The 25,676-nt window shown below is 49.4% G+C and overlaps 9 protein-coding genes across 9 annotated transcripts, besides 1 other annotated feature; 5 read left to right on the top strand and 4 right to left on the bottom strand.

Moving 5' to 3' along the window:
* Positions 1–25,676: part of a sequence feature (contig 1.110 1211..298245(1)) that runs on past both edges of the window.
* On the top strand, positions 1,811–2,983 carry ANIA_06604 (Elongator subunit IKI1; the record flags this gene model as incomplete). Its single annotated transcript, XM_659116.1, has 3 exons — positions 1,811–1,969; positions 2,036–2,192; positions 2,247–2,983. The coding sequence occupies 3 exons, from the start codon at positions 1,811–1,813 to the stop codon at positions 2,981–2,983; spliced, it is 1,053 nt and encodes a 350-aa protein (XP_664208.1).
* ANIA_06603 (uncharacterized protein) lies at positions 4,329–6,177 on the top strand (the record flags this gene model as incomplete). Its single annotated transcript, XM_050613177.1, has 5 exons — positions 4,329–4,374; positions 4,435–4,568; positions 4,636–5,103; positions 5,160–5,878; positions 6,117–6,177. 5 exons carry the CDS (start codon positions 4,329–4,331, stop codon positions 6,175–6,177), a joined length of 1,428 nt encoding a protein of 475 aa, XP_050467129.1.
* On the bottom strand, positions 6,131–7,648 carry ANIA_06602 (short chain dehydrogenase/reductase family protein; the record flags this gene model as incomplete). Its single annotated transcript, XM_659114.2, has 5 exons — positions 7,268–7,648; positions 7,117–7,202; positions 6,895–7,059; positions 6,771–6,847; positions 6,131–6,706 (listed from the first exon to the last, which is right to left on the bottom strand). Exons 1-5 carry the CDS (start codon positions 7,546–7,548, stop codon positions 6,131–6,133), a joined length of 1,185 nt encoding a protein of 394 aa, XP_664206.1. The 5' UTR covers positions 7,549–7,648.
* ANIA_06601 (CLPTM1 family protein) lies at positions 7,844–9,915 on the top strand (the record flags this gene model as incomplete). The annotated part of the gene is made up of 4 exons (XM_659113.1): positions 7,844–7,885; positions 7,941–8,999; positions 9,063–9,548; positions 9,601–9,915. 4 exons carry the CDS (start codon positions 7,844–7,846, stop codon positions 9,913–9,915), a joined length of 1,902 nt encoding a protein of 633 aa, XP_664205.1.
* Positions 10,521–12,849, top strand: ANIA_06600 (Mis6 domain protein; the record flags this gene model as incomplete). The annotated part of the gene is made up of 3 exons (XM_050613170.1): positions 10,521–10,644; positions 10,702–11,717; positions 11,767–12,849. The coding sequence occupies 3 exons, from the start codon at positions 10,521–10,523 to the stop codon at positions 12,847–12,849; spliced, it is 2,223 nt and encodes a 740-aa protein (XP_050467128.1).
* On the bottom strand, positions 13,032–13,920 carry ANIA_06599 (post-initiation translation factor DPC29; the record flags this gene model as incomplete). The annotated part of the gene is made up of 2 exons (XM_659111.1): positions 13,032–13,654; positions 13,710–13,920. 2 exons carry the CDS (start codon positions 13,918–13,920, stop codon positions 13,032–13,034), a joined length of 834 nt encoding a protein of 277 aa, XP_664203.1.
* On the top strand, positions 14,151–20,566 carry ANIA_06598 (AP-1 complex accessory protein LAA1; the record flags this gene model as incomplete). Its single annotated transcript, XM_659110.1, has 5 exons — positions 14,151–16,607; positions 16,653–17,009; positions 17,065–18,342; positions 18,393–18,926; positions 18,980–20,566. The coding sequence occupies 5 exons, from the start codon at positions 14,151–14,153 to the stop codon at positions 20,564–20,566; spliced, it is 6,213 nt and encodes a 2,070-aa protein (XP_664202.1).
* On the bottom strand, positions 21,009–22,431 carry ANIA_06597 (uncharacterized protein; the record flags this gene model as incomplete). Its single annotated transcript, XM_659109.1, has 2 exons — positions 21,009–21,187; positions 21,252–22,431. The coding sequence occupies 2 exons, from the start codon at positions 22,429–22,431 to the stop codon at positions 21,009–21,011; spliced, it is 1,359 nt and encodes a 452-aa protein (XP_664201.1).
* On the bottom strand, positions 22,702–25,191 carry ANIA_06596 (uncharacterized protein; the record flags this gene model as incomplete). The annotated part of the gene is made up of 3 exons (XM_050613163.1): positions 25,007–25,191; positions 24,778–24,950; positions 22,702–24,722 (listed from the first exon to the last, which is right to left on the bottom strand). The coding sequence occupies exons 1-3, from the start codon at positions 25,147–25,149 to the stop codon at positions 22,702–22,704; spliced, it is 2,337 nt and encodes a 778-aa protein (XP_050467127.1). The 5' UTR covers positions 25,150–25,191.

Genomic DNA, 25,676 nt, shown 5'->3' with positions numbered 1-25,676 from the left:
TAACATGACCCTGTTTACAGGTCAATGTTCCCATGGATGCTCTTTCAATGATAGCAGCTCGTTTACTGATGCCTCATGTGGCCCATATCTTAACTTCCTCGAATATCGTATGGAAGAGTCACGAGCACCTCCTAGCTTGTTTGGGGTCGGGCATGAATCTTCGACATGAAGAGTTTCCTGGGCTGGTTCGTGATACTAGGAGGAATTCTGACAGCCGCTGAAACTCTGAGAGAGCATTGTTCGTGCCCTGTTACGGTGCTATTACCATCGGGATGTGTGAGATTAATGAGTAACTAGTTGGAATGATAACATGGTGCTTCAGCCAGCGCTTCTTCTCGCCGGAGTCGTAGCATAATGCCGAGAATGGTCAAGAGATTACTTCTGAGGGTTTCTTCAGTCCCCGACCTCTACAGCGTTGTACATGGCTGCGTTGAAGTACGGACAGGTTGGCGGGTATTTGCCGCCAGGGTACTCCAGCCGCCATCATATTCCCTTTCAAAAGATCCGCGCGTATTATCCTCCCCATTCGAAGTTTACAGCATTAGCTAGTGTGTGGTGGGCTGGGTACATCGCCAATCTGGGACTTCTCTTTGTAAAGGATTAAAGCGTCGGAAGATAACATTCCGCGCCTGGACGCACCGGCGCTACAATTTCGTGGATAAATCAGGTATAAGCGTCAAGTAGGCGTAGAGGGGAAGGCCGTACTTCCACAATATATGCATTTCATGCTCATTAAACCTATGGGAGCTTCTGGCAGCTTCGACCATCTTTTAGTCTGACAAGTCAATTCGAAACGATGCAAGCTGCTGCAGAGACCAAGATTGTAAGATGGTATAGCCCTTCATCAGAGTCTTCAAATACCTCAGCTGGATCGCACCTACTCACTGTGAGTGACAAAAGTGGTATCTTATGCTCCAAAAGTACATATTTAGCCCCGAAGGTTGTTAAGCAACGTGCCTTGCAAACATCTCGAGCGTCCACGAGTCGAAAGCTGTATCACGTGTTGTTTAAGAAACTTATTCCATCATTTGAAAAGTGATTAGCTGGTAAGAGACAGGGGAAAACGGAAAGTACTTGAGAAAGAAGAGATATTATGACATGATAACGGAACCCGTGAGCAGGACGAGAGTTCCACTTGGCGTTGAACGCCTTCTTTTCCAAGCTCTATAGTCGCAAGGCATCCGTCATTTTCCTCCTACTAATTTCTTTCCAAATTTAGCAACAATTTGAGGCGCAAGCTCTTAGTGACCAAGTTAAGGCCATGGCTGTGGCAGCTCGGTTAAGAATTACGCTTGCGGCCAATAGAAGCTTGATATCTCAGTCGGTAATGTTGATCTATTCGAGGTATCTGTTGATGTCATCTATTTTATATGCTGCTACCTGAGACTTCCAAGACTGGTAAGTGAATGCTGCACTGGGCTTCGTCTTTACACTGTACGTCGAATTGAGTGGAGTGATTGATCCTACATAGATCGTATAAACTTGGACGTATGACATATTTGATTCAAGCTAAATAGCACAAGCTGATGCTCGATGATTATCGTTTGCTATATTCTATCGATGATTCTGTATATTACTTCACTCTCCTGTTACCAGCCGCCATACTGCAGAAGCGTTTATGACAAGATAAGCGAGCGGCCCGTCCCGTAGAGCCTTGTGCTAACTTCAAAAGGCATAGCGCAATAGGCGCTTGGAAATCTTTTGCGTCGGATCGCACCCCTCATGCATCGTGAGAACCCCGCAATGCCCCTTGAAGAGCCAGTTTTCATCTTTATTTTTGCTTCAAGATTTGCTCTTTCTAAACAACCAAATGGCTCCTTCCAAGTTGTCTCATCGTCAAACGCATAACTTGTTGCTGGTTTCGAAACTGCTCAGTCTTAGAGATACTGCGTCACCACTCACACTCCTATTGGATTCCCTAGAGCAACCAGCCACGCCATTGATCAATGAATACATCCGACGCGCCCGAGTAAGTCAACTGCAACACACTTACAAGGAAATATCGGAGCAAACACGTGGTGCTAATCGACCACAGCTCTCAAAAGTCCATGTCACCCTCATCGCGTTTGAAACGTTGAAACCGTACGATGGTGTCGATGCGTTTGTCTCCACTCGCCGAAAGACCCCTGCAGGAATCGTTAGAGAAGTTGCTGCTGCCTATAAACCGGATTCGTCCAACAGCCCTAATCGACGTATGCATAATCCCTGTAATCACCTGGAGACTCTATATACTGATTAGGACGTAGGGCGACTGGTTCTTATCGACTCAATAAACCCTCTCATTCACTCTACACGAACCGACCGGTCATTTAACCTCTCAAATTTCCTCAGTTCATTCATTGTGCCCTCCGAGCCCACCGCCACCAAACCGGATACCTCCCTCGTCGTCACATTCCATCAAGATGTTCCAAGCCGCCCTGCGCAATCTCCGTACTCGCCCTCTCCTCTATCGCTCTTATCCTACCTTGCAACGACTGTCATAAAACTCCACTCTTTCTCACACATCCTCGCCCGAAAGGCCGCCCGTGATCGCAGTCTTGCCCCTCCGGTGTTTGGGCTTGAAGAAGAGCAAGACGGCGTCCTCCTCGGAAGACTGGATAATCCAGTCGGTAACGGCTCAACAGAAGCTGGAGGCGTCGTTCTGGAAATGGAATACCGGCGCAAGAGTGGACGTGGGGTTCTGGAGTGGTACCTCCTGCCCCCGGCGTCGAACTACCCAGCTACCCAGGTTAAGGAGATTGTAATGCTGCTTGATGATCATCCGCTTTATCGACCGCCTGAGGATCTTGATGCTCGATCTGAAAATGAGGAGCCAGAGTCTACCTTTGAACTGCGGCTTACAGAGAGGCAGCGAAGAGAGAGGGAGGGTGTTGTATTGCCTTACTTTGATGCGCAACAGGGTAATGGTCCTGGCGAGGGGGGTCGCATCTTATACGATATGGGTGAGGAAGACGACTTTGATGAAGAGGAGGATGAAATATAAAATGGTGCAATTCGACGATAATGGGCAGTGACTTTGCAGACATAGATCTACGACTAATGACCGTGCAACAATTTCACAGCCGACATCCAGTCTTCCCTCATTGTAAGAGATTTACCCTACGAGCCAACCCATGGTCGATAAGTTTGAACTGAAGAAGCGGTGGTGTCCTGCAACCACCGAATATATTATCTATGCATATAAATTACAGACGGGTAGTTACGTGGCATGGCTGGGCGCTGAAATGAGACTAGAAGAAGCGCCACCAAATGAGAAAGAGGAAAATAAATGCGACGCCTGCGAAAGGCCCATACTGCAAAGAGTCAGACCGAAGTTTCGGAAATACATGGTGAACATACCTGTTTTACTAGCAGCTCCCAGTTGATGCGTACGGCTGCTTTCCTGTACTTCTTGCTATCTTCACGTAGACGGCCGGACAGCTCGCCCATACGCTCTAAGCTATCCCCTCGATATAGCAAGTCCTCGATATTCTTCGTCATCACCTTTGTTACGTCCCGAAGCTCGTCGTTTAACCGGTCAAGGTTGGCCGAAGCTCGGCTATCCTGGTATACCTTCTTGCTGCGCTGGATGAATGTGTCGAACTCCACAAATGCGTATGGCCGCAGGGTCGGGGACTGGTACTGTGAGGCTGGGTAGGTGTTGGTAAATTCGGTTGCAATATCCGAGAGATATGTGAAGGCGAGCTTGCGTGGATATGACCGATCGCATATGCAAAGGAAGCAGACGTCATCTTTAATCAAATAACTATCCTTTAATCAGCCGGACACCCTTTTTGGTCTGTAAATTCCGAGCAAGAAGGACATACTGTAAGTTATATTGGCCCGATTCAATGCTCGCTTGGGGCGCTGAGTTGCGACTCAATCGACGAAAGATCATCTTAGCTTGCGTCTTGATTTCAGAGAGTTCTGTTTCAGCCTGTGGGTAGTTAGTGAAACGAGTACTTGGTCGCAACCCCGGCAAAGATAGGGAATTTCAACGCACCTGCTCATCATCCACCGACGCTGCCAGCATCAGGCCTGCCTTACAACATTAGCTCCTCCATCTACTTCCACCTACTTCATCCCACATGCTTCTTACCATCAAGCCTGGCAATCTGGGTTGATTTAACCATCTTCAAAATAGTATCACCACTATAGGCTATCCTGATTTCAAATGTTATAGCTGGGTTCGTTAACTGGCGGTCGTGATCTTCCGCTTTGTTGTCCTTATCTGAATCCAGACTGCGGAGCATTGGCCCGCGCAGGAAAGGCGGTCTAACCAGGCAGTATCGAAGAAACAGCTAGCGAGGTAGGCTCCATTAACCTTTCCATCCTTCTTGCTCGGCTTGATGCGACAAGTTATCGGCTGCTATGTGAATTTAACCAGAACTGCGAGTATGTGTCAGGGACTCTCCTGGGTCTTCTTCCGCTGAAGAAGCTACTTTGGTAATGTAGTGAAGCCCAGCGTCGCAATGGCCTCAACAAATTCCAAGCCGAAGAGAACACCGCGGAGGGCTGCAAAGGATAAATACGAAGAGGAAATATTGATGACTAGCGACAAGTCTCGGCTTATTGATTTAGATCTGGTGGTGAGCTAGATACAACTCGGACTTCCGCCGTAAATACATTGCTAATCATCATTTGACCAATATTTAGAAATTGCTCGCTCTCCCTGAAGCTTGGAACTGTCTTGAAGAATCCGAGAAACAAGAAATCCTAGATTTACTGCCTAACGACACGCATCCGAATCCTAACCGTCCACCGGATGACCCAAACGCGAAAATTCCCCCTTTACCAGAGTCTTTTTTGCGCTACTCAACTAATTGGCGTGAGGCTATTCGTCACTTTCAGTTAGACCTTCAGAATGGACATTATGATCCGCAGTGGATGCGTGAGGCTGAAGAGGCTGTTGCGCAGCGAGCTGCTGGCAAGTTCGACAAGTTCAAAGAACAAGAATTTGAGGAGTTTTGGGGCCAAAAACAAAAAATGGATAGGGCCCTAGCTGCTGGCGAAAGCTCCAAGATCAAACTGAGTACGCTCATTAAGCATGGTGTTATCCGAAGAGGTGACATTTGGAAATGGTCTAGGAGTGTCCGTAAGATCTTGATTGAAAAGGAAGCCAGGGTACGTCTAGGTTTGTTAGCATGTTTGGTCCTCTAGGTAGCTGACACACTCTCCAGATAATTGATGTCAATGAATCCCGTCTGACGTTTGCTGTTCCTGCTGGGCGACGTACTTTTCTAAAAACTCCAGTGGCCCCAAACGCAAAGACTACGGGTACAGAGAGGAGACCAGAAAGTCCACCAGAGTCTAGTTCGATATCTCCACCTTTAACACAAGCAAATGGCGCAGTATCAGCTGATATAAAAGAAACGGAGGCTGGATCCTCCAGAAAACGCAGTGTTGAGCCCAACACTGAGATCTTACCGACCAAGAGACAGCGTGGACTCTCGCCCAAAGGGCCCCCTGCCCAAGGGCAGGGGGCGGCGAACGCCGCAGCTGTAGAAATCACCAACAGTCTTTCTGAGAACGGGATGAAGTCATCATCGTCTAGTAACGAGCACAGCCTTGACTCGTCTGCAGAAAGTCAGGAAAGTGGCTCTAATTCTGGAGCAGCCCCGCAAAACACGAAGCCAGAGGTATCAGACGATTCGAAACTCGAAGAGCCAGAACTCGCCAACTCTCCGGATGAGCAACCCTCGCAAGCGCTACCTGAAAAGGATGAAGAACCTGATGAGGTTATCGTTCGGGACATTCAAGGGCCTACAGCACTTACTTTGGAGATGTTAAGAATTGATGGCCGCGTCGACAAAGCTACCAATGGTAATGCCTGGAAAGAGCTCCGTTGCTTCAGGGATAATCAGGATATGGGCACTCTATGGGAGGTGAGGCATGCTTGGTATGTGAAGAACAATAGAGGACACCTTTTTCAATGAAGGTACAGAGCCCCATTTGCTTTGATATGTCCGTCAGTAATTTGCCTAGCCAGAGACATACATTATCTACTCATTGATTGGGACGGAACTCTCACTAAAATGGTGATTATCACCTTTATCACAGAATATACTATTCACTCGTAGAGAACATTAACATCATATATCTTTTGCCTGAAACCTGACGTAGACAATACTCACAAGCTACTTACAAGCAATCATGATGCATCATTATTTGCTCCAAAGACCATATTTTCCTCCCTAGTCGTTCGACCCTGCTCCGCATCAGCAGCGTAATCAACCGCGAAACTGCATTGGATAAAATCTTCCAGTTCTTCGCTAACAGTCTTCAACTTTTCCTTAACGCTCGCAACACCTTCCTGCCCTACAATATGCCGCGATGGGGGGTTCTCATGTCCCCCAATTGCCGTGATGGCATAAACCGTCTCCTCCACTAAAATTGCCATGTGTGCGGAACTAAGCGGGGGGTATGTCGATATGAGGTCTGGGCCTGAGAAAGGGCCGTCTTCGATAGAGCTCGTCTGATTATGGTTCTGATTCTGGTTTTGCTCTTGAGTGCCGTCGCTAATGTTACCGCCATGCTGAGTATTTGGTAAGCGGGGGATGAGCCGGTTTAGAATTCCCCGAAATAGAGGCGCTGGATTTATACCGGGGGAGTAGGCGGGGACAATCGGCGGAACACTGGTGATGAGGTTTGTGAGAATGGGGATTTCGATACTGCATTGGAAGATGGTGAGTTTAATGTTGAAGGGAGCGATCTCGTATGCTAGGCTCTGGAATAAGACGTATGGTTAGCGGCAGTCGAAGAAAAAGAGTTGTAATAGATTAAGGACTTACGTCGCAGAAACCCTCTAGGGCCCATCCTGCCGCGCAGTACATTCCGAGCCCAGGGGTGCCGATATGAGCGGCTGGTGCTATTTAGTGACAGAACGTAGAAGACTTGGTATATGGGAATCCATACTGATTCCGGAGACAATCATGACATGCCCCGACCTCTGACGCCTCATGTGAGGTAGCGATGCCTTGATAATATTGAGCGGACCGAAGTAATTGACCTCGAACTGATCGCGGACAAGATTCAGGGTTTGTTGGGAGGCAGCAAGCTCCTCTACCGTTCCAACGAGTGCTATAGATGGTCAGGGCTCTATACTAAACAGAGTAGAAGCTTGACACTGAGTCCTACCTTGACTGGTGCAGCAAAGCAAAATGTCTATCCTGCCGAATGTCGCAACCGCTTCGGCAACCACTGCCTGACACTCTCCAATAATCCTGCGCCGCGAGTCTCAGCCTAGTGGGCTCTTTCACAGAGGTGCCATATTAGATCGAATGCGCACCTTATGTCTAATTGAACAGCCTTGAATCGCTCAGCCCATCCCTCGTCGCGGTGAGCTTCAACTTCCGCCTGGAAGTCCTCGAACATATCCCGACGGCACGCATCGCGGTCGAGATCCGAGGATGTGATACCGACGAGAGCACTGTCCCCATGCGCAAGGATCTGACGCGCAACCGAAATACCAATAGGCGAATCTCCCGCGGTGATCACCCATACGCGCGACTCATTATGGGGAGGGAACTGCGGGCGGGAGTAGTCAGGGGAGGGATTGTTCTCTGTCATGAGGGCGAGGATGGCATTCACGGGGCCAGCATATCCATCGCGCAAGAGGACACGCCCAATAATCGAGCAGCGAGAGCTCTATTGCGTGGGAGGGTATTTGTATTCGAATGAATGCGGATGGCATTCAGATCTAGCCTAGAACTGCCGGACTTCTGGACCGCCGTTGGCCGGGGCTAGTCCGCCCTTAGTCAAGGCTTGGAGGCGATTCCATCATCTATCTTCGCGCCATCCGTGGCCTTTTTCTTTTCCTTTCCTTTCCAGCCCCGCCGTCTATTGCAAAGAACCAGGTTTCAAAATGCCTGAGCAGCGGCAACAGAGAGAAGAGGGAGAGCAAGGCGTGCGTACGGTCCCGTCTACTTGTCAAACTCATTGTTCTGACGTTTTATCTCCAGTCCATTGTCAGATCACTAATCCAGGGTGTCACTATTTTCTTTGTGACCCAATTCTTCATCGGTCAATTCTTTGGAAACAAGCAGAATGCTACGGCCGGTGGAAAACCCGGTGCTGTGACTAGTTTTGGGGAGCGACCTCCGCAAGCCGAAGTCGAGAACTACAGCTCTGTTCCCGATACTATTGCTCCGATCTGGCCCTCGGACAGTGCCTTGGATATCAGCGTTTACGTTTCTCCGTCGATTGTGCTTCCTTCGATCTCATCTCTTCCCTCGAGTTCTCTTGTACTGGAAGAGAAGAAATTCGGTCTAGGAAACTACAGCGATGTTAGAGAGGTGGAGACCACCATTCAGGTTCCCAAAGAGGTCCAGCATAACGGGACCCTCTGGGCTCACTTTTTCGTGGCATTGAGTGGGCACGAGCTTGATCCTGCGGCAAAGGGCTACAGCACAGATACAGCTGTGCACTTCTTACGACCTCTCAATCAGTACCTCCCTAAGAGAAAGGCTAAGAAGCTCAAGAACCTACTCGCGGGTGCCGATGAAACAGATGAGGAGGAAGACGATGGGACCCCCGATGTTTCAATTGCATCATATTACCACCCGAACTTCACACTATCCGTGATTCCTGATTCTGGGAACATGAAATACCGTCAAATCCATCCTGCCATTCGTCGCCACACACAGCTAGAGGCGACTGGCGCGAGAGATGCTTCGGGTCAGAATGGTTGGTACTATCCTATTGTCTTCCTGAACACTTTCTGGCAGTTGAGAAGCCATATGGTGGAGCTCAACTCGACGGTTGAAACTATCCCTCTACGGTTTACACTCCAAAACCTCCAGAACTGGAAATTCGCAATGATGGCGAGCCTCGACGAGAACGCCAAACAAACTGCCAAGCAAGCCGCATTCGGAGGATCTACCCCTGGTGGTGGCGATGGTAGCGAGTTTGAGATGATCAAAGAAGTGCTCCTGGATACCAACATCTGGTTGTTGGGTACAACTGGTGTAGTCACAATTCTGCACATGATTTTTGAAACTCTAGCATTCAAAAATGACATTGTAAGTCGTCCTCGTCTTCCCAAGGGTTTTAGTTACTGAAGCTGATTGTGCTCCTTACTGCAGTCTCATTGGCGCAAGAAGAAAGACAATGTCGGGACGTCAGTCCGCACCATCCTCGCCAATGTGTTCATGCAAACAGTCATTTTCCTCTATCTCATGGACAACAGTGAGAACACTTCCTGGATGATTCTCGCCAGTCAAGGCTTCGGTATTGTATTGGAAGCTTGGAAGGTGACGAAGACGGTTAATGTCCGTCTGCGCCCACCTCCAGTTGGATCCTTCTTCTCTTTCCTTCCTTATGTGGTTGTGTTTGAAGACAAGCATAAACTCACAGAAACGGAGAAGAAGACCCAGGAGTATGATGAGATTGCGTTCCGCTACCTGTATATCATTGCTGTGCCTCTCCTCGGAGCGTACGCTGCTTACAGCTTGATGTACAACACGCACAAGTCATGGTACTCTTATATCATCGAGACCCTCGTCGGCAGTGTTTATGCCTACGGTTTTCTGATGATGGTTCCCAGCTTGTACATTAACTACCGACTCAAGGTTCGTACCGTCGCAATCGTCACTTGACCTTCTGCTAACAAGCATACTCTAGTCTGTCGCTCATATGCCTGGAAAGGCTATGACTTACAAGTTCCTCAACACGTTTATCGATGATCTCTTCGCGTTTACTGTAAAGATGCCTTGGCTCCACAGACTTGCAACCCTGCGTGATGATGTAATTTTCTTCATCTGGCTCTATCAAAGCTACAAGTATAAGGTAGACTATACTCGAGTCAACGAGTTTGGTCAAGGAGGCGAGAGCGATGGCGAGGAAGAAGAGGACGTGAAGAAGCTCGATGAGAAGGAAAATGCTACCCGAGCGACTGGAAAGCAGGCGTCGCAGACCTCTGCTCGGAAGAGGAAGTGAAGTACTGGCTCGTACTGGCTCCAACTGAAACTTCTTATTATTCTTCATTATCAAGCTTTGATCTCGGCGAGTCTTGTTATGGCTTTACCACGAGATCATGCATTTGGTTAATTATCTCACTGCAGGCTTGCAGAGATCCACTGATGTAGTAGACAAGCACAGTTATAAAGCCACTCATACAATGCTATTATTCCAAATCTAAAAGCTTTATATTTTGAACATACGTCGATACTAATCCTTCCCGAGGCCATTGGTAGCAGCGACCAGATCGGGTTAAGTCTGGGATTGCCCGCAGTCGCCCAAACAATTGAAGAGCATGAGAATAATCTTAAACATAAAATCACCAGCAGGCTGCGGGATACTAGCCTATTAGGTACGCATTTGAAGACGTGGACAATTGTAGTAAGGTATGACTGACCGATCCATTAGTGAGAATCGTGCCTTTTGTCGGGTCTCTTTTCTTTTCGAGGACCGCGAGCCATTGCGGGCATAACGCGACGCTTCTCTTGGCCGCGGTATAGACCGTGTTTTAAAGCATTGGGGCCAACGCAATAGCATTGAACATATAAAAAGAGTCATAAATAATTCATGTGGTGAGATTATCAATGGCGTCTGACGCGGAGAGAGGTTTGTCGTTACTCATGCCTTGGTTGAGAAGCTCTACTAACATGGGACGAGATGAAATGAGGCCGAGCAATCTGCTAGATACTGTTGAGCATCTAGAAGCAGGTATGTTTACCACAATACGTCTGAGTTAGCCTTTGTCTGAGCAAGCTATAACTGTAGTTGCTTTCGTGCCGCCGAGACAGCGTTATACGGATGCCGGAGAACTGGCGAAACAGATAGCGGAATTCGCATATGAGAGCGGGATCCCTCAAACCGCTCTCGAGCGCCTACTGAATCTCCTCACGAGGAATAACAGCTTAGATCAGGGCACAACTACCATTTTGATTAAAAACCTGTATCCGTCTGAGAGGATAGCGTCCAAATTAATCACCCAGGTGGTCTGCTGTCTCGGTCCGACCAAGAACAAGCCGAGCCCAGCGACCCAGGCTCTGTTGCTACGATGGCTTATTCTCGTTTATGAATTCATTGATGATCGGTCTCACTTGTCTAAGCTCTACGCTGTGCTCTTTAACCATCTTGACATGATCAGCCTGCGCAAGCCCCTGTGCCATATTCTTTCCTACATTACCAGGCGAAAGCATGTCAAGCCTTTCAGAATACAAGCTCTAATGGAACTGATTGGCACGTCAGGTGGCGATGATAGGGAACTCATATCACTGCTAAGGGTTTTCAAGAACTATCATCCAGATGTTATTGTGGGGAATACTGGCATGAAAGGCCTGTTCTTTAAGCACCCTGATCCTGAATGGACGACTCATGCACGACAAATCCAGGAAACGAACTTGGAGCGAACTCAGGGAAATGGGTCCAACAGTTTCCAGGTAGTACATCGAGGCCTGGCGAAGAGGAGTAAAGTGCAGACGGTTGTCCCTGAAGTACAAACCTCTCGAGTCAACCAGAACCGAACTTCGCTGGAGGAGCTGCGCAGTGTTACTCATTTTGTCGAACGGCTTGACAAAATCGAGCTACCTAACCAGATAATCTCCACAATTACGCATGATTTTGCCCAAAAATACCTCTTCTTGGTTCAACCGGAAATTGCAGACCGGCGGCTCAATGATTGGTTGCAAGCCTTCTTGAGCGAGCATTTAGAGTCTGCGCGAGACTTTGATGACGGTGTTGAGACGCTAGGCTACGTGCTAAATCTAGTTGTTGGTTACGCACAGTACACAAAGGTATCGATTCTCACCCAAACTACTTCGGCAGCCTGCTAACATGTAATAGAATATCCCGGAAGCCTTCCTAACGTTTTTGAGATCATATTTACCAATCTGGAATGGCTTCGAAAACCGCCAGTTAATACTGGAATTGCTCGAGTACCTTCCTATCAGAGACCATGACTCTTTACGGAGCGAGATCTTAGCTCCTCTAGAGACTGCTTTGCTGGAAGATACAGCGTCTTCCAAGGCGAGCTTGTTAGACTTTTACTCCGGACTTATCCGTCAGTGGGGGATCAAGTTGAGAACGGAGTCATTCGACATTGAGCAGTCGCAACGTTTGAGCGCTCTTATCTTGCACGCTGAATTGTTGGCCTCTTCCGTTCTGGAAAGTCCAGTACAACAGCCTTCAGACACAAGCGGAGACTATAGATCCAGTACGCTGTCTGTTCTCGGATTTTACTTCACACTGGCAGATCTGTTCTCTCACGCACATACTAACGGGAACATTAAACTCACTGTCCCTCTTGCGCCGTCTGTCTACACCCTCATTTTCAGCCCCGTGAGCTTTGTTATCTCGAGCATGAACTCTATACTGTGCAGCTACAAGTCATCCTTTGAGTTATCAATGAATTCCGAGACGCTCCAGTCCAAAGATCCGCTTTGGACACAGAAGCTCGTTCCCCAGTTCAACGGATATATTATGGATGTTTGCAATCTTGTATGGCGGAATCGAGCTCTTAACTCAGAGGATCCAAACGCGCTGGGCTGTTTGATACCGCCAGCAACAATAGCTGCACTAACACAGTATCTCCGGGAAGTCAATGACAAAGCCCGAAAAAAGAGCCGCGAATCCGCATTCTCTTATACAGTTGGGTCGTTATACTCTCTGAGCCATCATGCCGCGCTGTGCAATATGTCTGCCTGCTGCTTTTCTGATATCGAGAAGGAGAATGATGTTGGCGAGACTCAACCCAGGCTACGGAAGCCTGTGACGCAGAGAGCTCTGAGTGCGCTAGAGAAGGAAGGAGGGATTCAGATGACCTGGCAAGATTATAGAGTGCGGATGCTCGACTGGATGGATGCTGCGGGAAGCGTGGGAATTGCGAATTTGATGCGCACGACGATGAAAGCTCTTCGAAAAGAGTAGCTTTCCGGTAGACAGGAACTCTCTCTATGACAGACAGAGCTAACGATAACTAAATTCTGCGTAAACAGTGGACTATGACATCAAGTCATGGCTCGCTAAATAAATCTCCTTAGTCTATTAAGGTATCTAAATCTAATGGGTGACTATGTTGTACAGACGGCATACCAAGCCTAATGCTACAGTCATAAAGCTTGAGTCGTATTCAGATATATGTCACGGACACCGGCTTCGTCCCTGAGAAAAGCTAATATCTCCTCAATCTCCTGTACCTGTTCGTCCTTCAATTCTACCAGCGTATCCTGGTTCGGGGCCCAAATAATTTCAAGCTCTTCAACAGTTAGACCAGCTAGCTTGGAAAGTGTTTCACCAACATTCTTAGTCGCCGTTGGTTCAGTGAAAACAATAATACGCCCTTCTTCATCTGAGGATATATCCGTGGCTCCCGCTTCTATGGCCTGCTCCAAGCAGTCGTCCGCGCTGACACCGTCTTTTTTCTCAAACACTATCCGCCCTTTCTTCTCAAAGAGGTATGCAGTCGGGGTCGCGGTGCCGCCAGCTTCTTTAATAGCATGCCGTACATCCTGCAATAGCCGAGCCTTGCTCTCAGTTAGGCATTCGATTACGGCGGCAACAGAATGTGGTAGGATTGCTTCAATTGTTACTGGCTCCAGCGCTTCTCCGGTAATGCTCAGTCCCTGGCCTCGAGCAATGGCTGCCTCGATTATTGTTTTGGGAATTCCGGCACGTTTTGCGTTTGAAAGGGCAAGGGTAAGCCGTGGGTTGAATTTCAGATCGGGTCCCCACACTGGCCAGTATCAGCAGGATAAAAACGCGGAGTAGGGGCTCATTAGTTCACTCACTCTGAACAGCCGAGCTGATCTCTTTCGCGACCATCTGTCGCTCTCTGCTCTTTGCCTTGTCATTCTTTGCTTTGCCGTGCTTGATTTGCGACCACCTGTTGTGTCCTGCGCACAGCGATGGACTGCTCGAGAAGCTGCGAGCAAGCTCCAACCCAGTCCGCCTAGTACAGGAAGGCTGCCGAGCCAGTCTTTTGGTCACAATTGACGCCATTGTATCCACGAGATCTATCTGTTGGACATCTCAATGGGCTGATAGGTATATTGTAGAAATGCGGAGCCGGCCCGACTTTTCTCCGCGCCGCTCCCCGGACTGTGCAGGTGGACACGATTAAGGAGAGGCTCTTGAAGCTCCATTCATAGTTCGCTTTCTAATTCTAGTGTATTTCGTCTCTCCGGGGAACTGTCTATGAGAGACGTCCCGGTTGGTTCAGCCGTAACTCGATGTCTACAGCGGAGGTTGCCAGGACGTCCTCCGACAACAACGTTGGCAACGATGCGACCCCTCGTGCGGAGCTCGATATCACAAAACTACATGCGCTGCCCTCCGAACAGCAAGACCTCTATCTTCTAACCTTCACTTCTGATTTGGTACAGCACATCTCCACGCTCGATAAATCTCAGGTATCGGCCGAGCAGAAATTCTTAAAAAGGGAACTCTTCAAGGTTCTCACGCTCTCCTCGCCGGCGATTACACGAGTTATCCGCAACAATCTTGGGCGATGCTTTGGCGCTATATTCAGCAAGGGTGATCGTGGGATATTGTTTGAGACAGTTACCGATCTACTGGGTGTGCTGAATGCAGGGAAAAATGAAGCAGATTTACGGACCAAGTTCGCAGCGGCTCACTGTTTGGGGGACATCTTTACTACGGCGGGGGAGAGCGTCTTTGCTCAATCTGGAGCTGTTGTGACAAGTCTGCTGAAGCTTCTAAAGCCGTCGAGTAACCATACCGGCTGTCGAGGTTCGGTATTTGCTGTGTTGCGCAAGGTGGTTGGTGGTACTGGTGTGCCAGTAGATGAGGGGACAGCCCGAGATATCTGGAAGCAGGCGCGCAATGCCGCCACCGGTGATAAGTCGACATTTGTGCAGGTTCATGCATGCCGGTGTCTCGAACAATTGCTCCATACAACTCCCTACTTCGATAATGCGAACGATTTCGAGTCCCTAAAGACCGTTGTATGGAAGGTCATTGATAGCCCGTTGGCGCCTGTTCGACACGCCGCTGCGGCCTGCTTCGCTCGGGCACTGACGAAGCTACATGCTAAGGATTCTCGAATTATGTCCACTCCGAAGCCCAAGAAGGCGAAAAGGCAGTCGAAGAAGCCTGCCCCAAGGCCCGGAGAGGATGAGGATGAGGCTGAAGTCTCAGAATCCTCCGCTCCCAAAAAGTCGGAGTCTCGGTTATACTTTTTACTTCCTGATCTCTTGAAGCAACTATCGCAACAATACCTTCGAAGCACAACTTCTAACCGAGCTCGAGCGGGGATCGCGGTTTGTTACAAGTACGTTCTACGGATTTTGGGCGAGAAGCTTGTGGAAGAGCGGTATGACCAGATCGCAAATCACCTACTGTTCGATCTTCTGAACCACCCAACAATAACAAACAACCGGTTCCGACTGCTTATGACGAGGAAAGTTGTTGGAAGTATTCTCGAGGAAACCGTCGGTCGCGACTCGCTCCGTGAGAACAGTCGCCTTACGGCAGCCAAGTGGCTTATAAACGATGTGCTCAAGGACTATCCCCAAGTTGTTCAGGAACGCCGTGAGCCTAGCAAGTACACTCTGATCAATGCCCTCAATGCCTTGTCCTCTCTAGTTTCTTCACTCGGCTCCGCCTTTGGTTCACTTGCCGAAAGTTGCCGTGATGCTCTGCTTCAAGTTCTTTCTCACCCTAGCTATACTGTGCAGATTCACGCTGCACACTGTCTCCGTATCTTTGTCCTTGCCTGTCCAGTCCAGCTATTGTCATGCGTCACTATCTGTCTGAATAGTCTCAACCGCGAGGTTGGGCAGCTATCTACCCCACGACAGTCTCCGCGGCGTTGTGTCGGCTATGCTAATGGCTTGTCGGCGATGTTAAGTACATCTCGGTTGCAGCCACTTTATGGTTCTGTTGAGATCTACTCTCGTGTGTTCACTCAAGCTACCGACCTTCTGAAAACAAGCAGCAGCGCCGAACTGCGTGCTGCCAGCACGCAAATTCAGGTGGCATGGATCCTGATCGGAGGGCTGATGCCATTGGGCCCTAGCTTTGTCAAGATCCATCTCTCTCAGCTCATGTTATTGTGGAAAAATGCTCTACCAAAGCATTTGAGTCAGGAGAACTCTGCTAAAAAAGGGTATCTAGAAATGAGTTTCCTGGCCCATGTTAGAGAATGTGCTCTTGGGGCGTTACTTGCGTTCATGGAATTCAATGGCAAGATGATAACTGCTGATGGCGCAAGAAGGATTGCAACTATGCTACAAAACACTGTTGAATTCATCGACGAGATTCCGCCACAGAAGTCGGTGGTGGACATATCGCAGCGTCTTCACCCATCACTGCAATTACATGATATTGAAACTATGGTCAGACGACGTGTCCTACAGTGCTTTGCGAAACTCCTTCATGCCCATCCACTCAGCCACGCAGATGTGATCTCCCAGTCGAGTCTACTCAGCTTGGCGATTTCCTCTTTTGCTGACCCTGACGCCACCCAATCGAGTCCTCTCGAGAGTTCGATCGCAGCGTCAACGGCACAGTTTGAAAACCTTTGGGAGTTGAGTGATAACTATGGGTTCGGGGTAACCGGCCTGGCAAGAGACTATGTGCGTGTAACTCTCTCTGGAAAGCATGAGGGTGAAAGCGGCCCAGCTTGGTCGGCGGTCGAATCAACAGACCAGGTCGTGGATGATGCTGTGAGTACCTTCGTTCTCTTTGTAATCAGTTACTGACAATTGCAGTTGATATTCCCTATCTGCGAAGCCAGCGAGCATGATCCAATCCTGCTTTACTCTGCAAGACAAGGAGACCGTCTTTCTGCCGACCCACACCCGACAGGAGTAGTGAATGCTGCTATTGAACTGTTTTCAGTAGCGCTCGCGCTGCACGCACCCAAGGTCCAAGAAAGTAGCGTCGAGCAGATTGCGACATTTCTTTCTTCAACCGGCCTGCAGCGGAACCCTGGGCGCAAAGCGGCTATGGTCGTCAACATATCTGTGGCATTACTTCATGCCCTAAAGGTCGCTATGAAGGAGACCAGTTCAGCCGCAAGGAAGCTTAGCCCTACCACTGAGAAGGTTATGCAGGAGCTTATTCAGGTACGAGCTCTAGGATGATCCCAATACCCTACGAGGTCACGACTAACTATGTTAGAAATTCGTCCTTGATCCCGACCCAATTGTGCGGACGGTTGGCGTAGAAGCACTTGGACGGCTATGCGAGAGCTCAGGAAATACCTTCACCAATACCCAGATCAACTGGGTGGTGGACACTATCGTTGCGAATAGAGAACCAAATGCGCGTGCTGGCTGTGCGGCTGCCTTGGGCTGTATCCATTCTCAGATTGGTGGCATGGCAGCCGGTCTGCATCTGAAGACCATTGTTGGGGTTTTGATGTCACTCGGTAATGACCCTCACCCGGTTGTCCATTTCTGGGCTCTTGGTGGTCTTGAAAAAGTAGCCAACTCTGCGGGCTTAACTTTTTCTCCTTTTGTCTCGAGCACCCTCGGAATGCTGGCTCAGCTGTACAATGCTGATTCTCATAACGAGGAGGCTGAGTCCCTCGCGACATCCAACATCGAAATGTCGTTCCTTACACCCGTGGTGATCAGTCGTTGCATTGACTCTTTAATCAATGTTTTGGGTCCTGACCTGCAGGACATTGCCAAAACACGAAATCTGATTCTCACACTTCTACGGCAGTTCCAGCTAGAGGAAAACCCCGCGCTTGTGACTGAAAGTTCCAGGTGCCTTGATCACCTGTCCTTATATGCCCCAGAATACGTTGATTTTTCCGGATACGTGAAGCGCTTGCAGAACGAGCTTTCTGCTCAAGATCCTTTAATGAGAGATGTGGCTATACAAGGCCTAACAAATCTCATGAAGCGAGACGCACCTGCCGTCATCAAAGCAGCGACGCCTGCTTTGGAGGAGGAGATTTGGCTCGCATTTGACGACAACCCCGATAATCCTATTTTGAAGGGTATGATCCGCGATTGGCTGCAGCAGACCGCTCTTACTGAGACTGGACTTTGGATACAACGCTGCCATGACACCCTTACAAAGACGCGCCTGAAAGTCGAGGATTTACCGCCTATATCCGCTTTAAAGCCGACAGCCACTGATCTACCAGATGATGAAGTCGCAGGATTTGCGTCTGCGATCGCAGGTGCTGGTCAAGAAGATGGCGCGGGCGATGCTGTTGCCGGTCAAGAGCTTCTGAAGTGGCAGACGCGCAACTTTGTCATGAGTTGTCTTAGTGAATTGCTGGAGTTGGTCCAGGAAGCGATCCTACCAGACCAGACGATTCCCGCAGAATTGGCTCTTCAGCAGAAGGTTGGAGACATCGTTAGGATGGCGTTTTCTGCCTCAACCGCGAACGTGATTGAGCTGCGTGTGTGGGGTTTGAAGATACTTGACCAAGTGTTGAAGGTAATTATAACTCCGCGCTTCATAATCTGTCCTCTAATTTCTTTTCTTAGATGTTTGGCAAGACACCCGACCCTGACTTTGCAGAAGCATCACTACTTGAACAGTACCAGGCCCAGATTGGGTCTGCTCTCACTCCAGCATTTGCTGCGGACTCCTCGCCGGAGCTTGCGTCGGAGGCAATCAACGTATCTGCGACATTTATCGCAACTGGTATCGTAACGAACGTGGAGCGTATGGGAAGGATCTTAAAACTCTTAGTCCTAGGACTCGAAAACTTCTCAGCAAACCCCGACACTACCGAGATAGGGGATCTCAAAGGTCTCAACTCCAATGCAAAGGTGATGGTCAAGATGGCGTTGTATGCGGCATGGGCACGCCTTCAAATTGCGAGCATTGAGCACGAGTATCTCAATGAGGTCGTTCAGCCTTACTTGTTAAAGCTTACCCCCCTATGGCTGTCCTCTCTTCAGGAGTATGCTCGGCTTCGTTTTGAACCGGACATTTCGGGCAGTCTCGGCACGGGTCCGGAAAGCGGCGATTTGGACGAGGTTTATGCCGCCCTGAATCGGGAGACGCTTCTGAAGGTGAGAAGCTCATTTGTTCTATACTCTACTAACAGAGCTAACTGTACTTGCAGTTCTACCAAGAAACTTGGTTGAGCCTGGTTGATGCTATTGCCGGGCTTGTGGAGAGGGACATAGACTTTGTCTTTGACGCGCTGGACGGAAAGGCGCAGATTAAAGAGCCCGAGAAGTCCGAAGAGGATCAGCTAAGTAACGGAGAACCAAAGGGAAAGGGAGATGATATCAACTATCGCGACGAGCCTGTTGCGTTCTTCTTTGTGCTTTTTGGCTTAGCGTTCGAGGCTCTCGTTGACCAGTCTACTTCAGCCTCTCAGAGAATGGAGATCCTCCAGGCTCTCAAGAGGATTCTGAGACCCATAATCTCTGGTAACGCTATATACCAAGATGCCATATTCTCCGAAACGATGGACAGTCTAGATCGGCTCGCATTGACAGAAGGTACAGCCGTTCAGAATGTCATCGTCGAGATAGCCCGAAACCTCGCGCTAGATCACCCATCCGCGAAAGGTGGTGAAGATCGCAGTGACCATCTTTCAGACGATATTGAACAGCTCTTCGAGCTAACGAGGAGCATCATTCTCGTCCTTGCCGGCCTCCTACCCAACCTCCGCGAGTCAACTACCATCGCACGATTCAATGTGGGCTCTGACGATGCACTGTCTCTCATCCGTCTTTCTCTTTCGTCTCTAGTCAACGTCGCCTCAATATTCCCATCAATCATTCGAAACGACCTTAATGCATGCATTCTCCACATCTTCAGCACAATCCTCGCCACAGGTCTGTGCCAACAAGAAGTCGTACCTCAAGCTCTGCCCATATTCAAGCACTTTATCCAGAGCATCAGTGGCCAGGAAAATGCCAGCCTAGAAAACCAGGAGAACCAGAATGTTATCTCCCATCAGCTCCGCGGCTGCCTCGTCCGTTTTCTAACAACCCTCACGATCGCCCAACGTCGCGAATCCGAATCCTCCCTTCCCTGTGCCAAGAACACCCTACTCACCATCACCATCCTCCTAACAACAGGCGGACATCTCATCCCGCCACACGATCCTATCCTCCCTCAAATTCTCAACGAACTCCTCGACTGCCTTCAAGATGTTGGTCTCGCTAGCGTCGCGGCTGGCTGTATCCGATCTATCCTCCTTTCAAACTCAACGAAATCCAACACAGACGAAGTCATAGCTCGCTACTTGATTCCCCGCCTTATTGCCTTCCTCATCGGCACACCTACTGATCCAGGCGGAGAAGCCTCCAACGACCCGGAGAACTCGCGAACCAGCATCGCGCGCACGCTAGTTTCATGCGTAACCGTCCCAAACGCAGCTGCCTTCCCGGGAGGAGAAACACATACGGCTATGTCCTTGGTGATGTCATGTCTCCTTGCGCGGGCCAAACGCGAGGGTGCACCCGTTTATACTGAAACAGCCGCCAACCTCCTTGAACTGGCGAAGGCAGATCAGCTGGCATTCAGAACATTGGTCGGGACTATGAGCCCTGCGCTGAAGGGGTTGCTCGAGGAGATTCTACGTAACGCAAACGTTGGGGCTGGTGGCGGTGCGGTGGGCAGAGGGGAGCAGGAGACGCAGAATGGGGGTGGGCAGCAGAGTATGCCGAGTATTGCGTTGAGATTTGATTTCTGATTTGGAAACCATGAGGATCAGGGATGTGTAATGTCGTGATCATTAATGACGGCTTTATAGTGGTTTTTCTGTTTTTAGTTCATCTTTATACCATGATTTTATATATCTATTCATCTTTTTGCAATGAATATCTCCTGCCTCTAAACTTAGTTCGAGTAGGTGATAAGTGATGTGGGTATCAGTAGCTATTACATCCAAGCCTAGCTCAAGTAGGGTACTGGCATAGCATGCATGGATAAGACAAGAATGTGAATGAACACAAAAGAAAATGTTAACGATAGAGAATTGACAGCTTTCTCTGTCAAGGTGTAACCATGCCGCAGCCTTCACCGAAGTCTAAAAGAAATGCTCAAGTCTAAATTATATTCCGCGACAAGCTTGCAAAAGAAAATAATGTATAAGAAAGTAAAGTCTGATATCAACGCTTTTCGTAAGTCAGCATTTAGCCTAGAGATTCGCTGAGATGCGCCACAGGAACTACATCCTGAGGTCCAGGAGTAGCCAACACAGAAGGCGTGCGGGACTCTGCCGGCTTTTGAGAAGGCGCTTCTTGCTTTTTCTTCTCAGCGGCGTTCTGAGCTCGTTGGGTAGATGAGTAACGGAGGAAGAGGAGGATCATGACTAGGGCTCTGTTAGTGGACGGTTTTCCAAATCGGAAAGAGGAAAAGAACGGAGATGGACATACAAGCACTCGTGGCAATTGCCAACGCAGCTCTCCTTGTCAGAATCCACCTCAGCCCCTCAATCTCGCTCTTACTATCACTGTTCAACGATACCGTAATTTTATAGTTGAGCTCCTGCACAGAAGTATCGATGCTCCGCTGTAACTCTCTCACTGTCATCTTATGGTCATTGAACATCCCCTTGATATCATCCTTGAGTCCTGCAAGTTCCTGGTTCGTTCGCTGCGAGAGGATATCTGCCTCGTGCTCTAATGCGGTCCGAGAGGCGCGCTGGCGCTGTATCTCTGAGTTGCGAGCTGTTTGTAGGCTCGACTGAAGCTCTGAGCAGGCTGCTTTGAAGAGGTATGTTTCGTTCTCAACGTCGGATTTCGAGGTGAGATTTTGCTTAGCGAAGTCCAGGTTGTTTTGAAGGATTTTGCGGACGCCTTTCATGATTGTGATAGCTTGCTTATCTGTGAATCCGCCCTTTGCGAGGTCCTGGACGAGGGAGTAGGTATCAAAGTGGTGGACGTAGGGTGGTGGAGCCATGTGCGGGGGCCGGTTGTGTGGTAACGTTGAAGGAGTAAGGTACGATGAGGGCGATGGCATATGAAGGACGCCTTCTAGCGGGTTTCCATCCAATATTGGCGATTTGGATTGTTCTTCAGCATATTTTTCCTCAGGGTTAGGGTGCTGTTGCTTTCCACGAGCAATTTCCGGCGCAGCTTCCTCCCCCCCCTCCTCCTCCTCTTCTTCTTCCGGCTCCAGTTCTTCTTCATTCGAAGTCTTATTCTCAATCAACTCCGCCCTTTTCTCACCTGCCGATTGCTGAGAAGCAGCAGAGGGGTCCTCCGTGGACTGAGGTAGTTGCAATTCCGACTGCGACCCAGATTTGGCCTGCTCTGGAGTTGAAGAAGCAGCACTCTTCTCCGACGGTGACTTGGAGCCAGAGTCCTCGCTAGGACCCGGGGTGCTCTCGTCCTTCAACCGGGACGGCGGCGGGATATTAGGTTCGACTGCCGGCCCATACCGTCGTTGTATGGAGCCCTGAGCACGTCGTCGAGTGGTATGGAAGGGAGCTCGCGAACCCCGGGGCGGGCGGGCATTCGAGGGCACGCGAAGGGAGCGGTGCGTGGACGGTTCGCAGGACTTGACCGCGCGCATCAGGTTCGGGTAGAGGAACGGAAGCCTTGGAGACGCCATCGTGAATTATTGGGCCGGGGGATGGCTTTCGTGGAATTGGCACTTGTGAATCAGAAGCAGAGAGATTGGGCAATTGAGTCAGTCGAGGTTGGCCGAATGAAGCTCGAGCCCAGAGCGGTCGGTCATTTTTCCCGCGGCCAACGCGCGGCCGAGCCCGTGATGTGACGTAAGCGGTGAAAACCCCCGCGGCAACGATGTGTACTTAGTGCGAGGCCGTCAAGAATTAGTTTATGATGCTCTATGATGGTATATTTACATGATGTATGCTTGCTACAATTGAGCAGCGTCAGCCGCTAATAATCCGAACAGTAGCCGTGTTCGGTGCCAATACTCCTGTGCCCTCTGATCCATGGTCTCGCTAATTGATCCCGCATCTGAGCCAAAGCTGTTTCGAAGCTTCTCGGCGACCTCCTGCAATGAACTTTGCTGCGTGGCTTTGTCGACCATCGCACTGTTCAGGAAGATAGTATCGAAGTAAAGCTGTAACTTGATATCATGGAGTTGTGCTTCGGTCGGTGCGACAGATCGGCTGTTTCCGTTCTGGACCGGTGTTTCTTTTTCGTCCTCCGGCTTAGCCCAATCCGCTGGAGAGTCTATATCGTCCAGATACGCGGTAATTCGCCGTGCCACGTCTTTCTGTAGAGCACGTTGAAAAACACAGACGGTCGACATATCCCAGAGCCCATGGCCATGCCGGCCCATAGACTCCAGTATCCTGCGCATAAATTTGAAGGTAGCAGGCGATGGCTGAACAGGAAGCTCAGGATCGCCTTCCCAAAGCAATCTCCCAGCAGGGGTCATGGTTTGGGGGTTCACAGAGGATGCAAATGACAACGGCCGGGTATCAGCAATAACCTCCGCCGCAAGTATTTCTTGCAGTCCAGGGATGATGTCTTTGAAAAATTCTGTATCTTTCGGAATGAATTCATGTGGAAGGTCTCTCCGAACGAGTCGAACAAGTTTCAGCATGAACGCCGCTTTCTCTCCTCTTCCCGAATCCCCAATATTCTTATGGGAGTCGGCGAATGAACCCTGGAGAGCATCGAAAGACTGTCGAACAGCCGCTTCAAGTGCATTCCTTAACAGCTGGCTATCATCCTCGTTTAATATCGCTGTGACGTCTAAGTCGAGATCTTCATCCGCAGCCTCTTCAAGTATGTCAGGCCATCGAACTTCCCGTAGAGCATCAACAGCTTCCCTGAGTGTGCGGATTGTGGAAAGCCACATTTGGTACTCCTTTGTTGCACTAGAAATTTCTGCATCTCGACCAAGTAGTTTATCCGTGATGGCTTCTCTGAAAGCAGCTGCGCCATTGGTATAGTCAAGGGAGAGCAGTTCGTGGTCCCACAGGGACTGAGTTTTACCATGATCTCCATCCCAACCTGAAAGTGCGGACGCAACAGCTTGGCCAAATGTACCTAGATCCTTGGCTTTATCCAATAGTATGTCCTTGAGGCGGCTGTTAAAAACGGTTCGAATGCCTTCCAAAACTTGCAAGGTAGAATGGGTAGTCGTTGAGCTCCAGGAGCAAAGCCAGAGCCCCAACGTTTCTTTGCGAAGTTGAATCAGCTGTGAGAAATCCGCCCAAGTCTTGAGACTGTCCTGACTGCGGCGCACAAACTCCTCAAAAGCACCCTTCGACCACTTCTTGATTGCTCTGTCTGCATCTTGCTTGGATTGCTCATTCAGCTTGATCCATGGAGTAAAGTTGAAAATGTCTGTAGCCACCCAGCGGCCCAACACATCCAGTGAGAGCTCGTCGATATTGCGGATGTCGGGATCGGTAAACAAAGATCGAGATTTCAGTTTACCCAGCACGTCCGTAAAACGGCGGGAAAGCAAGGTTTTTGAGAACTGCAGGGTTTGGATATAAAGACGTAAGGCAGCCAAGATGTTCTCGCCTGAAGGTTTGGCATTATCCAGCTGGTTCCCAATCACGTCTAAGCGGACCTTGTGATAGTAGGCAACAGCATCGTCTGACGAGGAGCTCGTAGATAAGCAGTATGCGGCGAGAGCTTCAATTACCTCGTCAATGGTGGACTTGGCACTAGCCAAGAGTTTATTGATCCGGCTCCGGAGACCGCGCCTGAGAGAAGCAAGCTGGTTGCGCAGAGTCTCCAGGAACGGTGGCACAGACTTCTGCTCAGAAAGGCACTTGTGCAGAAGGCGAGAAATAACCAGCAGTTTCGCTATCAGAAGCGGCGATCCTCGCTTCCTCAACATTTTCGATATCAGCACCGAGCACCGATGAAGTAGCGCCAGCTGAGCTCCAAGAGCGCGTTTAGTCGCATCTATACCTTGTTAGTTGATCTACTTGAAATGGGCGCTCCCATAAGTTATGCAGACCTTGAGCCGTCGTTTTATTATTTTCCATCCGATTCAGATGTGTATACTTCTTACCCACCAGACGCGGATTGCATCGTCGTCCAATATCGCCCAGGGTCGTATCCACTTCTTCCATGTTGCGGCTCATGGCCACAATTGTCTCGGCCGTCCCGACAAGCTCTCGATATCTGGTACTATAGAGACAATCGCAGTCAGTCATTGAACAATCGTTGAACCCATCACGACTTACCCAACAAGAGCCCGGAGCTTCTCCTTATTGCTCGCAACGTCGCGGCGGAGCTCTTGCTCCAGACGGCGCACGGTGGGAATTGAGTATTGAAATGCATCTTCCCAGGTCTTGAGGCTCTGTGGATCGGGACCGTCAGATGCCATATTGAAGCAAGGCAGGAAGCTGCCAGAAGCCAGTAGGCCTGGGGAGATGAACAAGTAATGCGATAAGCAATCTTAGTGCCTGAGCGTTGAGGCATTGAGTCTAGACTAACCTAATTAAGGGAGCTATGATGACTCATCAAATGCAGGTGGGCCTGCAACCACGAACTAACTCGCCATGGACGATCTAATGTTAATTTACTGTTGTATAAAGTGCTCTCCAATGTTTCACAATGAAAAGACTATAAAAGGGCAATCTAGAGCATAATATCAGGCATATCAGGCATATCAGGCATGATTCTGAGCTCGACAGTGATACCGAGGTTCCGAGGTGCAATGTGCCTGCTGCTCTTACATAGCGGTTTCTGACAGCAACAACAATATCCGTCAGACAACCATGCAATTAGCAGCGCCGTTCCCTTTGGCTGATGCTTCCTTCCATCTACTTCTGTCGCTTTATGCATTTAGCAAGTCTTGCATTTCTCCATGAATTCAGTTGATTAATCTGGTATTCCAGATAATTAGGTCCT

Source organism: Aspergillus nidulans, chromosome I (assembly GCF_000011425.1).
Source record: "Aspergillus nidulans FGSC A4 chromosome I".
Taxonomy (NCBI): Eukaryota; Fungi; Ascomycota; class Eurotiomycetes; order Eurotiales; family Aspergillaceae; genus Aspergillus; species Aspergillus nidulans.
Note: the sequence above shows the minus strand (reverse complement) of the source record. Positions and strands in the feature narration are given on the sequence as shown.